Below are 14,168 nucleotides of genomic sequence, written 5' to 3' on the forward strand. Positions count from 1 at the left end.
GTATTCTGGTATGTTTGCAGGATTACCCTCAAGTTAATGAGCAAATGGTCCTGAAAGTAGAGCACGGAGCTTGGTCTGGAATAGATACTATTATATGTTCAAGTGGATTCAGATTAAAAAGGGGCGGATTTAAGACTAAATTTCCATCAAAAGATAGAGCAGCTGTATGCACAGGATTGGGTGCCATCATGGTTATTATTTCACGAAAGTAGTATTATCTGTCGTTCAGTTTGAAGGAAAAGACTTTATTCCATTTGGTAGAGGGTTTGACCTGGGATCAAGGAAGGGTTGATTAGATTTTGAGGGGGATCCTGAGCCAGGTTAGGTCTTGGCGGAGGTATGCACTCTGAGGGCTCTTGGTTATGATTTCAACAAATTATTTTTATAATTAATTTTTTTTTCTGTATTCTACACAAAATAAAAGGAATGAAATGCATTCAACACAGTGGTTTCAGAAACATTACATTAATTTAAAGGTGCCCTAAATGTCATTTTACGCAACAGGGGTTTAATTTGAGATGCCTTTTCCAAAAGCGCTTTATTTTTAAATGTAAATAATATTTTACTTAAACGTGTACAGAGTTTGTTTTTTTTTTTTAAGATTTTAGTCATAAAATAATTTTCTTTGGCACAACTATAATTTTATTTATTAGCTTTTAAATAGGGGATTCGTAATATGATATTGCTAATAGAGATGGGGCCAATCCGATCCAATATCGGTTGGTTCCGATGCCAACCTAATTCACGGATCGGAACTTTCCAATACCTGCACAGTTTTCCAATCTAGAAGCCACGTGAGTGTGTGTGCTGAAACATCTCCACAAGTGCTGCTGGCTGCTCTGCTGACTGGCAGCGGAGTGCGGAGGAGGGATTTCCTGAACGTCTGCTGTTTGCAGCCAGCTAGCAGGTGAGCATTGAGGAGTGCTGACTGTCATCATAACATATCTGCTGGTTAGAAATATTTTATACTAGAAACACTGCAAAGCAACATAGTAACATGCAATCCTGGCAAAGCCATTGCACCAAGTGGCGAAAACTCCACTGTGACCTACGACACAGCACACTTAAACATTTGAAAAAGCACCACATTAAAGAGCACAAGGATTTTTTTTTTTGCCAGGACCAGAAAGACGGACCGAACCGGGAGGAAGAGTGCGAGGATTTATACAGACTGACTCCAAATATGAGTAAATTAAGCACTTTTAATTATTTTTTGGTGGTTTCTTGTGACATTTTTGGAAATGTGGAAGCTCTCAGTCCTCAAAACGGTACATGTACTTGGGGCGAGTGTGCCATCTGGTGTTCAAGAGATGAAACCTCAGCCACTGACCCAAGAATGGCCCAGTTTAGATGTACATAAACATGTGCACCATTAATCAGGTTTCTTTAGTTCTTTTACATTTGCGTGTGTTTCAGCACTCTAAAGACTTAATTTCTTAGACAGAGAGAGAGAGAGAGAGCTCTCTTTTCTCTATAAAGTACTCGTATACGCATTTTTTTTTCAAGACCTGCCATTTCTCATCAATCAAGATTTGATATTTTTTCCACAGGGGCGGGGCGGGTACGAGCACATGTACTGTTGTGGGGATACAGCGCATTTCCAAAATGCCACAAGTAACCACCAAAAATAAATAGAAGTACTTAATTCCTTCACCAAAACATCAAATCTAGGCTTGCATCTTAGATGCACCTTCCGGCAAATTGTAGCTGAACTTTCAGGTCTTATTGTTAAGAAAATCCTCCTCTATACTACTTCATCATGAAGCTGTATAACTGGTGACACAAAATATCCTCATATTAAATCAACAAGTATAACAATAATATTAAAGCAGAGCTCTGGTATCGGAATAGTATCGGTATTGGCAGATATCCAAATTCAAGTAATGGGATCAGAAGTGAAAAAATGTGGATCGGTGCAAACCACACGACAGGAACTAATATTTGATTTTTAAGCTAAAAAGCTTAGTGAGTAAAGCTTTTTACTCACTACAATAAAATGTTAGCGAACTGAAAGCTAGCGGAACCAAGTTTAGCAGAAGCTAACTAGTTATCTGAAAAGCTAATCCGCTAACAACAAAGTTAGCAGTTAGCAGATTAGTGGAACTGTACCCACCACTGGTGAAAATGAATAAAAACATTATTGAATTACAACTGAATTGTACTTTATTTTATTTGACAAATCAGTTGTTGACTACATGCAGATGTTCAGACGACCATGAGGCTCCTTCAGAACGTAGGGCACCGAGTCCTCACGCATATTATTATGATGTGACCTTTGCTTAAGGAAATCTGCTCCAACTGGACCATTAAATTATGGAAAATAAACAAAATCTGCAGCCCTAAAACTACACCAACATTAAAGCTCTTTATCTCAGCTCGCTCTCTCTCGTTCTTAAGCTCTCTCTTCACTGGTGTAAAAACCTCCTCCATCATCGCTCTGAAGTGGTGGAATGAAGAAAGGCAAGAGAAAGAAGGTAGGATGAGGAAGAGTATGTGGGGGAGGGCAGTGCTGCAATCTCTGGCAGAGGAGGCTGTGACGCACCATCACACACACACACACACACACACACACACACACACACACACGAATGCTGTGGCATTTGTACAATCAGAGTGGGTGGGCAGGACGAGGAGATAATGTAGCCGATGAGTAAAGCACTTATCTGGGCCAGAGAGAGAGAATCGTGGCCCTGCTCTCAAAACACAACTGGATGGAGAGAACACATGGATAACAAGAAAGAGGAGCAGAAGACAAAAAAAAAAACATTTGATGTAATAGGTGCAGGCTTAGATCTTGCCCAAGTGTGTGCACAGACACTGAGTGAACATGGAGCAGTGATATGGTCTCAGATCTGTCTGGTTCAATTCTACTCCAAATCGTGCAATTTCCAGTTTTTTTTTTTTGTGGTTTTTTGTTTGGGTTTTTTTTTGTAGACAGAAATGTTCTTAGGTATTTTAAAACTTTTTTTTTCCTTAAAATATAATCTAGGGAGTTGAAAGAGATGTTTTATCAATTCAAAACAAACACACCAAAGTTACAATATTTATCACAGACAGAAACTGTAATAACAGGCATTATGGTCAAATTACCAAATTTCCAATGGTCCCTGAACTAACCGTGTGCAGTGTACGCTTCAGTCAGGGTGGAAAAAAAAAAAAAAAAAAAAATCAGAGTTTAAAATAATGATATTTTAGCAAAATCTATTTATTCCACATGACTCATTTAAAATATTCCTTTAAGAGAAACGTCTTTTTTTCTGTCCAATTCCTGTAAATAAATAAATAAAAATATTCTGTGCTTGTCAGTGAATCTGAAATAACTCAACTGAGACAGTCATGTGACAAAATTCTGGAAGCACTGTGAATAACTCATTCACATAAGAAATATTAATAACATTAATTCTTGCTTCTACTTTGAAAAGCTACTGCACCCTGTGACCCTTAACTGGGGTGAGTGATATCGAAAATGAATGAATGAATGAATTCTTGTTCCTGTCAATGCAGAAATGATGCAAAACAAAAATGTTTTTGCAAAAAAAAATGTGATTGGGGAAAAAAAAAAGTAATTGTTTGCAGCTGTACTTTGAGATGAAACAGTAGTTTTATGATGTAAGTGAAGATGCTCAGACACTTGCCTGCAAAAAAAGAAAAACAAACAAACAAAATCAATGGGTGCACAAATGGATTCAGACAAATACAAAGCTTCCTGTCCCCTGCCTGTAAGTGCGGGTGGAGACGGGTTAAAACAGGAAGGAAGTCCAATCTCAGCTTCCTCCCACAGCCACAACCGCACCATCGCACAGCGCGACACGTTATCGTCAAGTCTCACGTCGCCGCTCGCCGTGTCTTACCAACACTGTGGCGTAGTTCCTCACACTGGCTGATGTGGGGAAGTTTGAGCATCTCCTTCCATTTCTTACTGCGACCGTTCCTCTTCCCGCCGCCACCTGGGGAAGACACACACAGCCCGGTTATCAGCCCATCAGTCGGTGTGCGTGTGTGCGTGCACGTGCTCGTTGCCACGAAGAGACGCAGCTGGTCCGTCTCACCAGTCACCTCTGTGCATCCTGACAGAGCATGTGAGAAGAATGTCCACAGGCTTAAAGATCACGCAGTGCACATGCACACACAGCTCTGTCACGTGCACTCACACAAAACAAAACAAGGCTCTCCCTCTCTCTCTCTCCCTCTCTCTCTCTCCCTCTCTCTCTCTCTCTCGACCACAATTTCAGTCCAACAAGTTTTACACTTTCAATTTATCTGCAGCCCAGACAGACGACTCAAATGTTAAAGACCTGTTCTGAACAGGACCGGGGTCACTGTGTGAGTCCACTAAAAACAGCCTCATTCCAACATTCCAACACAATCAGAGGGCGATTAAAACTATTAAACTGACAAGATGTGTGGCTGTTTTTAACCCACTGTCGGGTTTGAAAGGCTGTGTTTTATGTAAAACTTCACCAAAATGACACCATTTACCTCATTTACTGTAGCTAGAAACTATAAAAACAGAAAGTACTCTGTGACTGTCCAATTTCCAACAGTCCTTGAACTACCCATGTCCACTGAATAAACAAATACAAGCTTCAAACAGTGGGAATCCATCAAAAATCACTTTATTCTTCAAGTCTCACCTAAAAACTGGCCAAAAATAAATCATCTGCTCTGTCCAGAGTCTGTTCTAAACTAAAAACTTTGCACTCCTGAGCTCAACAGTGAAGGTTTGAATTATTCAGCTGAGACCAGCAGTCATGTGACAACAATTCAGCCAATCAAGTGATTTTTTTCAGCAGAGCATGAAAAGTATCACAGAAAAAGAGAAAGAATATGTACAACACACAGTCATCAGTTTTCTGCTCATGTCAAACAGCTGTGAGCACCAGAAAAAAAAAGTTGTGAAATAATTTAGGTAAACAATGTTTTAAAACTATTTTATACCACTGATAATGCAAGTACACTCTTGAAGAGAGCAATACCGTATTTTCCAGACTACGTCACTGTTTCTAGTTTGAGAGGTCCTGCAACTTTTACACCAAAAAAAAAAATCATGTTTCTTATTCATAATAATTACAGTAGCTACTTATATCAGACTTTCCTAGGAATCAAAATAAACTCCAAAAATAAAAGAATAAATGCCAAAAATAAGAAGTGCATTATAACAATGCACAAAAATCCCAAATTAAAGAGGCTGTAATACAGAAAAAAGGTGCGACTTGTATATGGGATTTTTAAACAGGTGTAAAAAGTACTCCTGGAAATATGGTACACTATTTAAAAAAAAAAAAACAACACACATTCAGACATGGGAAGTTGAACACAAAAAAAATATATTGAAATATACAAAATATTAAAAATAAATAAATAAAACCAAACAACTACAACAAAACGGTATTTCTGGGTCTGTTAAAAATACTGTATCAAAATATTAAACATACCGGCTCGTTTGTGTTACATAATTGGCTCGACACTTTTTGGCTTAAACCCAGAATGTTTAACGTACCTGAGCCCCGCCCACTGCTGGGAAAATCACTAAGGGCCCTCGAGCAATGTACTGAATTCCAACGTTGCTCACCACAACGGACAACACCCCCACCGGCAACACCACCACCCCCACAGGCAACAACACCACAACATTCCCGACACCACACCAGACACCACCAACACCACAACGGGCAACACTACTGACAGCACACACCACCAACACCAAAGGCAACAACACCACCACCAGCAGCACCACACTGGAGAGCACCACCACATCGGGCAACACCACCAACACACTGGAGAGCACCACCGCAGGCAACACCACCACCACCCCCACCACAACGGACACCACCACCACAGGCAACACCACACCGGAGAACACCACCACGTCGGGCAACACCACCACCACCAACACCACAAAGGAGAACACCACCACGTCGGGCAACACCACCAACACCACAAAGGAGAACACCACCACGTCGGGCAACACCACCACCACCAACACCACAAAGGAGAACACCACCACCACAGGCAACACCACACCGGAGAACACCACCACCACAGGCAACACCACACCGGAGAACACCACCACGTCGGGCAACACCACCACCACAAAGGAGAACACCACCACGTCGGGCAACACCACCACCACCAACACCACAAAGGAGAACACCACCACCACAGGCAACACCACACCGGAGAACACCACCACGTCGGGCAACACCACCACCACAAAGGAGAACACCACCACGTCGGGCAACACCACCACCACCAACACCACAAAGGAGAACATCACTACGTCGGGCAACACCACCACCACCACCCCCACCCACCACAACGGACACCACCACCACAGGCAACACCACATCGGAGAACACCACCACGTCGGGCAACACCACCAACACACTGGAGAACACCACCACAGGCAACAACAAGACCACCCCCACAACAGCGGGCAACACTAGTGACAGCACACACCACCAACACCACGTTGGGCAACACCACAATGGACAACACCACCACCCCCACAGGCAACAACACCACCACTAGCAGCACCACACTGGAGAACACCACCACGTCGGGCAACACCACCAACACACTGGAGAGCACCACCGCAGGCAACACCACCACCACCACAACGGACACCACCACCACCGGCAACACCACCACCACCACAGGCAACACCACCACCACCAACACCACACTGGAGATCACCACCACGTCGGGCAACAACAAGACCACCAACACCACACTGGAGATCACCACCACGTCGGGCAACAACAAGACCACCAACACCACACCGGAGAACACCACCACCACCACACCGGAGAACACCACCACGTCGGGCAACACCACCATAACACCGGAGAACACCACCACAGGCAACAACACCACCACCACCAACACACTGGAGAACACCACCACAGGCAACAACACGACCAACCCCACCAACACAGGTAACACCACCACCATAACGGGCAACAACAACACAATGGGCAACAACCCCACCACCACAGGCAACATCGAGCTCTGCAGACACCGTGGAGGCCATGTCCATATTTGACAAGATGAATCGATAATGTAATTATCACGACAGGCCCACAAGTCGTTAGGAACATATCAATACTGGCATTGATACAGACCTGCAGAAGATGTGTCCATTACCATGACGACACACTGACAGCTGTAGTGTAAATGCAGCATCAGAGTGAGAGCTTCTGAGGATTTTGTTTGTTTTCTGCTTGAAACTAAATGATTGTAAACCTACTGCTGATAAAAGGACTCTTCTTTAACACACTAAAAAAAAAACCTGTAAAAACACAAATTAAAAGTGTTAACACAGCACCCACCTAAATTACCACAGAAAAGTTTTTGCATTAATAGAATTTAGAGACATTTTAACAAGAACTGATTTCATAAACAGACTGTTCTGGACTGCAACGTTTTTTTGTTTTACATTTGCATTAAAGAAGAAACGTGTCGCCATGCACGGGTCACACAGATAATGAAACAATAAAACCACTGGATTCTTAAAAACACTTACATCTGATGGACACACACACACACACACACACGTGCAATGCGCTCAACTGTACATAAGGAAAAACTGAACCCAGGATCCTCTGGAAATGTAGATTACCATCGTTCAGGAAGACTTTCAGCAGGTGATGAACATCACAACACACTCAGCAGTGTGTGTGTGTGTGTGTCAGCTTTTATTTGTTTACACAACACCAGTAACACAAACAAACAAACAAGCAAACAGGTCTCTCTTGTAAATGAGACATTGAGTCTCAAGAGATTTTCCTGTCTAAAGGATTAAATAAATAAAAATAAATAAATAAACACGTTTCAATTCAAAAAAATACAATTTCCGCAAGTCTAAAATACTGCTGGAGCCTGAACGCCTCCACAAAGCCATCCTACCTCACAATCAGAACTGGAAGGGCACTCAGAGTGCACACATCTGCCAACCAACTACCACTTTTTGAGAATGCAAAAAAAGACAAGTTCCACGATATGATGCACATCACAATACGCTCTTAAATTAACGTATTTTACTGAGTATAAGTCACCTTTTTTTTTTCTCCTAGTTAGAGAGGTCCTGCCACTTATGGTCCATTGTGATTGACACGACCAGTCAAAAGCCAAAGTTTTGACTGGTCGTGTAAATACAAAAAAAAAAAAAAGTTACCATTCTGAACATTTAAACTGCCCTTTTTTTCAATAAATGAAAAAGAGCAGTGTAAACTTCCCAACGGGGTCCAATTCCTTTCAGCATGTGTTTAGAACAGTCGGGTCGCACTTAAAGCTTTTCCTCGTGTCTGATGATCATCAGGATCCAGAGATGAAACACAATTCACAGTCACGCTCATTTCAAGCAAATATGAATAAACATCTTCACCAACAGCAAAACATCCTGTCGAATCACACCAACAACCCAGTAAATAGACGTCTGTTCCCGCGCGGCGCTGCAGCGCACAGCAGAGAAACAGAACACAAATGATAAACCCTTAATGCCGCAGTGAGCCACGTTTACGCTGGACTCGTTTTTTTCTCTTGGACCACTGTTAGTCACTTTGGGAAATGTTCCACATACAAAAAGAAATCCACAACTGAATCCGGAGTTTTTCCAAACATCATAGTCAGTGTTGTGTTAACAGACTCAAATGATCTGATCCACGTATGATAATCCATCCTCTAATATTAAATAAGAACCAGAAAATTCCCAAACAGCAGACTCCATGCTGTGGACACGGACTCAAATAAAATCCAGTCTTTAGTCCAATCAGGAAAAGTTGTCCCAAACAATTAGCCTAATATATTAGCAGAGGCTACGTTCTTTTTCTCCTTCTCCATCTAAAGACATTGTGTAGTGGAGGAAGAAGAAAAAACAAAAAAGTGTTATTTGCGTTTTGATTTTTTTTAACTGGCAGACCACACTTTTGAACAAAAACATAGAATATTTTTATTCTATTTGGAAGAAAACGGATTTGGACTATATGAAACAAAGTGCAGCTCTTAAGAGTCCTGTGCAAAAACAGAAGAAGAAGAAAATTAACAGTGAGTTTATATTTTACAAATATGCTACAAAAAGGTTTTCAAACGTTTAATTGTGTTGCACGTTCACCTCACATATGATTGTTCAGTGGCTTAAAAAAAGCAGTTTACTCATGTTTTAGACTTGTTAACATTAATTAGCTTGTAGCTTCTGATCACTAAAGCAACATTTGTGTTTTAAATGAATGAATAAATAATGTACAGAGTTTCAAGTGTTTCATTGCACTGCACGTTCCCCTCACCCATGATCATCTATTCAGCAGGCAAAAGAAGTTTATTTACATTTTACACTTGCTAACATTAATTAGCATGTAGCTCCTGATCACTAAAGCAGGGTTTGTGTTTTATGAATGAATAAATTAAATATGCACAGAGTTTTCAAATGTTTCACTGCACTGCACGTTCCCCTCACATATGATAATTTATTCAGCGGGTTAAAAAAAAAGCAGTTTACTCATCTTTTGTGCCTGATACAATGACATCAATTAGCCATTAGCCACGCATTATAAATAATGTGGCAATTAAATTAATTTTGCTTTTTGCTGCATGAAGTGTTAAATGCAACTTAAGCCTGGTTCACACGACAGGATTTTAAAATTATCTTTAGGTTTCCAAAACCTGAGAGACCACACACGTGAAAATAAAACAAATCATAGATCTAACAGGTTTGGTCGTACAGTGTGTGTGGTGTTCAGCCACACGGTGAGGACAACAACACCACACACGAACAGATTTAATACACGAACATTCACAGCTCAGACAGGAAATCTCGCAAAATCTCTCAAGATTAAACGTGACTTCAGAGTAAACAAACGGAGGTACTTTGTGGACTATTTAACACAGAGGGGGACAAACGATACAAAAAGAAAAAGAAAAGGTGTTCTTTAAAGGAGTGGAGACAGCGCGACCACCGGACTTTCTGGTAAGTCAGAACAGCTGTTTTGATTTTATTTTACGCTCTGTGTGTCCATCACCTGATTGGCTGCACATCACATTCAGCAGGCTGCGTGCTTGTTTTGGTCGGAGGACACAACACACACAGCGATATCGGGCCAAAAAAATCCAACATGTTGAATATCCCCGATTTGCGATCGAAGCGTTCCTGATGTCCTTCCGAGCAGATCAGAGCGCTCTGAACACACCACACACAGCAGGAATATCTGATAAGATTATCTTTAGGGTCATCACGATTGTCAGGGTATCCTTAAGATTGTCGGAAGGGGAAGATCGGGTCCGATATCGGCCTAATTATCCTGCCGTGTGAACCCGGCCTTATACTCCAGTGCCCCTCCCCCCAAAGAGGCATGTTTTGGACGGCAAAGGCTATTCGCCCAACCGTTGGGCAGATAAATACAATGTCTTACCTTATTCACCCAACCATGATCGTGTATTTGACACGTTTTGTGCATCTAAACTACGTTTTTTTACATCACTTTTTAAGGCTCTATTGCGGTGTAAAAAGCGGCATATGTTTGACACATTTAATGGCGGCATCTTTAATTACTGCGAAAAAAAAACACTGCAATGGATGAAAGCAGACAAACTTCATAAGTATTTTGAACGGAAGCCTGTTAATGATGACAAAACAGTTTTTATGAACAAAATGCTGCTTGTTGCCTGTAAGATGGTGTTAGTTTGACACAGTTCCCTGGGTGTGATGAGCCAAACAGAACCGCTTTAGATCACAGCCCCTCCGTGGGCTGCAAACCCTCCCACAGCCGGCGAGAAAATATCTGCCTTTTTTCCCCGCGTTGAAAGCGGAAGTGAACTTACAAGCGCGCTCACTGGTCGGTTGTGGTTGGACGTATATGTTCACTTATTTACTTTATTGAACCAATGGTTGGGCGAATAGCCACTCTGTTTTTGGACAGGCGCGACTTATACTTTGGAAAATTGGTTACTTTGATAATGGGCGAGAGCGTAACGCACCAGCATGTTCACTTAGCAAGGGACTGCACATGTCTTACTGCAAGTCTCGGTCATTGCCTCGCCTGTGGGTTCTGCAAAATGTGGAAAATCGGACATAACAAAACACACCCAGAGTCCATCCTGCGTATTTGTACCAAACAAATTTGCAAAAATGCCCTTTGACTTGCATTTCAAGCAAACTACAAATGAGGCTTGAAACGGATTTGGGAAAAAAAAAAAAAAAAAGATTTCATGCAACTTTTGACTGTTCAGACTTAAAACATGGAATCAGATTCAAAAGCTGATTTTTACTGACCGTCTGAACAAAGCCACGGTGCACTGACCCGCCGTGCACGCTCTCTCCGAACCAAAAACATCCTCGTTCTTTTTCTACTGTAGCAAGCCTCTTAAATCACTTCAGCTTTATCACTGCAAACAATAAAACAATTAGAAAATATTTGCAGTAGCAGCACGTGCACACACACAGACACACACATGCAAAACAGGAGAGTAAAAGTTTGGCACACCTGTATCAATTAACTCAGCGTTATTAATTAATCAGTTACACAGATTATATATGGAAGCACTGGCATGCTGACAAACCCATTACAGCACCGCAGGGCAAAAACACACATGTGCACGCGCGCACTGACGTGCTCTCTTCATAACAGGAAAACTGAAGGGGGGAAAAAAGCAGGCGCAGGAAAGACAAATGTTTGAGTGAAATGTTGAATTGCATCTCATTCACACTGTTTATGAGCCAGTCGCTCTGCAGCGAGCTGTTTTTTTGCGGGAGGAATCCTCGGATAAACCTCTGCCAAACACACTGCGTGATTGATGACAACGATCAAACACAGCTTAACAAAAAGCAACAAAACATCAGAGATTAAATTCTGCTGTCAGTATGAGGAGGAAAGAAAAAAAAGTTCAGTGGTGTGGCCAAAAAAAAAAAAAAAACAACCCACAGGATACTTTTACAGCACAGATGGCAGCAGTAAAATATCAAGTTAAATTCATTATCTTAAAGGCTGCTATGGCAGCAGGATAGCAACTATTAATATGGTTTTAACTTTGTAAATAATTTATTCTTCACAACTACAATAAACAAACAAATGTGCAATAATACAAAACATTTTCCACACCAGTATACACAATGCAACAATCATTACACAATCATACACAAGAAATAGCAGTTGTTGACCTGCAGTGTTGCAGAAAAAGTGCAAATGTAAAAGGTGTTTGAAGGAAGCTGTTTTATGGAACACTTCCTTTGATTGATTTTTGCCTTAAAACACAATGTTTCCCTTTGTTCTGCCTTGAAGGTGTCGCAGACCGAACGTTCCACCCTAAAATACATCAAATAAAATAAAAAAAATCGGTCCGCCCTGCCTCCACTGCGCATGCGTCATTTAGGAGCTAAACAGTTCTTCTGAGACAGTCTCTTCACCCAAAGCGATCAAATGGACTAATGTGATTATTAACCATCAGATGACAAAGTAAAACCTCTTAAATCATTCTAAAGTCAGTTTTAAGCAGAAACAAGGTGATACTCTGGACGCTTTGAAACGACCGACGAGCAGTGAATGCATCAGCTAGCAGCTCAAGTAGCTGCGTCGCTCTGATCACTTCCCCCGTCTTTTATGATGAAACAATGCTGAATTTATGTGGAAATAATTGGTGCACAGAAGCTTCAGATATTTGTCACTGGAGGCAGTTTGAAGCAGAAACGAGGTGTTAATCCGTGAACTGCGGCTAATGATGCATGCACAGTGAAGGCAGGGTGGACTAATTTTTAGGGGGGACCATTCGGTCAGCGACAAAGGGCTGCAAATTAATAAATGTTGATTTGGTCAAATGTCAAAATAATATTTACAAAAACACTGCTTGTCTATTAATAATTACCACCCAGTTACAAAACACACACACACACACAGTCACAGAAGGCAAGAGGAAAAATCTTGTACTGTGAAAGTAACTGCTGTGAAACCAGAGCATAATAAGTTTAGTTTCTGATTCACTGCTTTGTTTGGCTGGATAATGTTTGTGTGCTGTGTTCCTGCTATAGCTCACGAGACCATCACACTCTTTTTCCTCACTTCTGGGGTAAAAATGAGTGAAGGAGATTTAAGGCCAGCAGTGAAATTTGCTCCTGTGGTGGAGGTCACTCAGAGTGGAGGTAAATCTAAAACCAAGATATGCCGATTTCATGGTTTCCAACTGATATGCTAGTGCATGCTTATGACAACAAAAAAACAAACAAACTACTATTTAGCACTGTATAATTTAAATCTGTACAGTCAAGGCAATTTCATACCTTGACATTTTGATATCTTGTTCATATAAAGCATACCACACAAAAAAAAAAAAAAAAGGGTGAGAAGAGTCAGTTAAAATCAAGAACCGAGACAAAACATATACAAAGAAAGACAAGAAAAATGACAAAAACATACAGGCTGAGATAAGAACACACACACACAAAAAAAATCCATTTTAACAGCAAGTCATGGAAGCGCTTGTGCACACGTGCATGTGTCTGCCTGCTGGAGCCAATTTGGCCGCCCCACCCTGTTTAATGTCACTCTGACGTCAAAGCCATGTGTGCAAGCCCATAATGCCGACAGGATGGAGCAAGTATTTATTTAACTTTGGTTCTGTGCTCCAAGAGAACGGGGCCCTCCATAAACAACTCCAGAGCAGTTTCACTCATTCATAGCCAAGCTGAAGGTAACACACAGAGAACATCTCTCCGGATCCCAAACACGCCGAGAAAGATGGGTGTTAACTCATGAGAAATGCTGCATGTGGATTTCTGAGACCGACAGCTGAAGTCATTGTCAAGCAAACCTGGAAAGTAAGAAGGGGTGAGAGTCCATCACAGGTTACATCCCAGGCTGAGGCCAGCACCCATTTTACAGGTGGGTGGGCTGGGACCATACAGATCAAGCACCTTATCCAAGGACGGATGGATGTAATGTGACCTGGAATTGAACCCGGGTAGCCCGACTCCTATCCCACAGAGAATTTTTGGAGATTTTAGAAATGTTTAGGGGGATTATGGTGCAGCCAGGAGATTGAGTTGTCTGCCAACACAAGGGTCATGGGTTTGATCCCCGACTGTGAATGAGTGCTGAGTGTCACTGCTTGACCTTTGGTGCCATTGACCCTGAAAGTCACAACACAAATGTGGTATAACAATGAAGTCAAAGAGTGAAAATCCT

General features: G+C 41.6%; 1 protein-coding gene across 1 annotated transcript in view; it reads right to left on the reverse strand.

The window, feature by feature from the left end:
- Positions 1-14,168, reverse strand: part of grk4 (G protein-coupled receptor kinase 4) — a 94,406-nt gene that overhangs the window by 45,572 nt on the left and 34,666 nt on the right. The window contains exon 2 of the mRNA XM_034187621.1: positions 3,852-3,947. Coding sequence (XP_034043512.1) covers positions 3,852-3,947 — 96 coding nt within the window. The remainder of the gene's footprint in view (positions 1-3,851; positions 3,948-14,168) is intronic.

This window comes from Thalassophryne amazonica, chromosome 15 (assembly GCF_902500255.1).
Source record: "Thalassophryne amazonica chromosome 15, fThaAma1.1, whole genome shotgun sequence".
Classification (NCBI taxonomy): Eukaryota; Metazoa; Chordata; class Actinopteri; order Batrachoidiformes; family Batrachoididae; genus Thalassophryne; species Thalassophryne amazonica.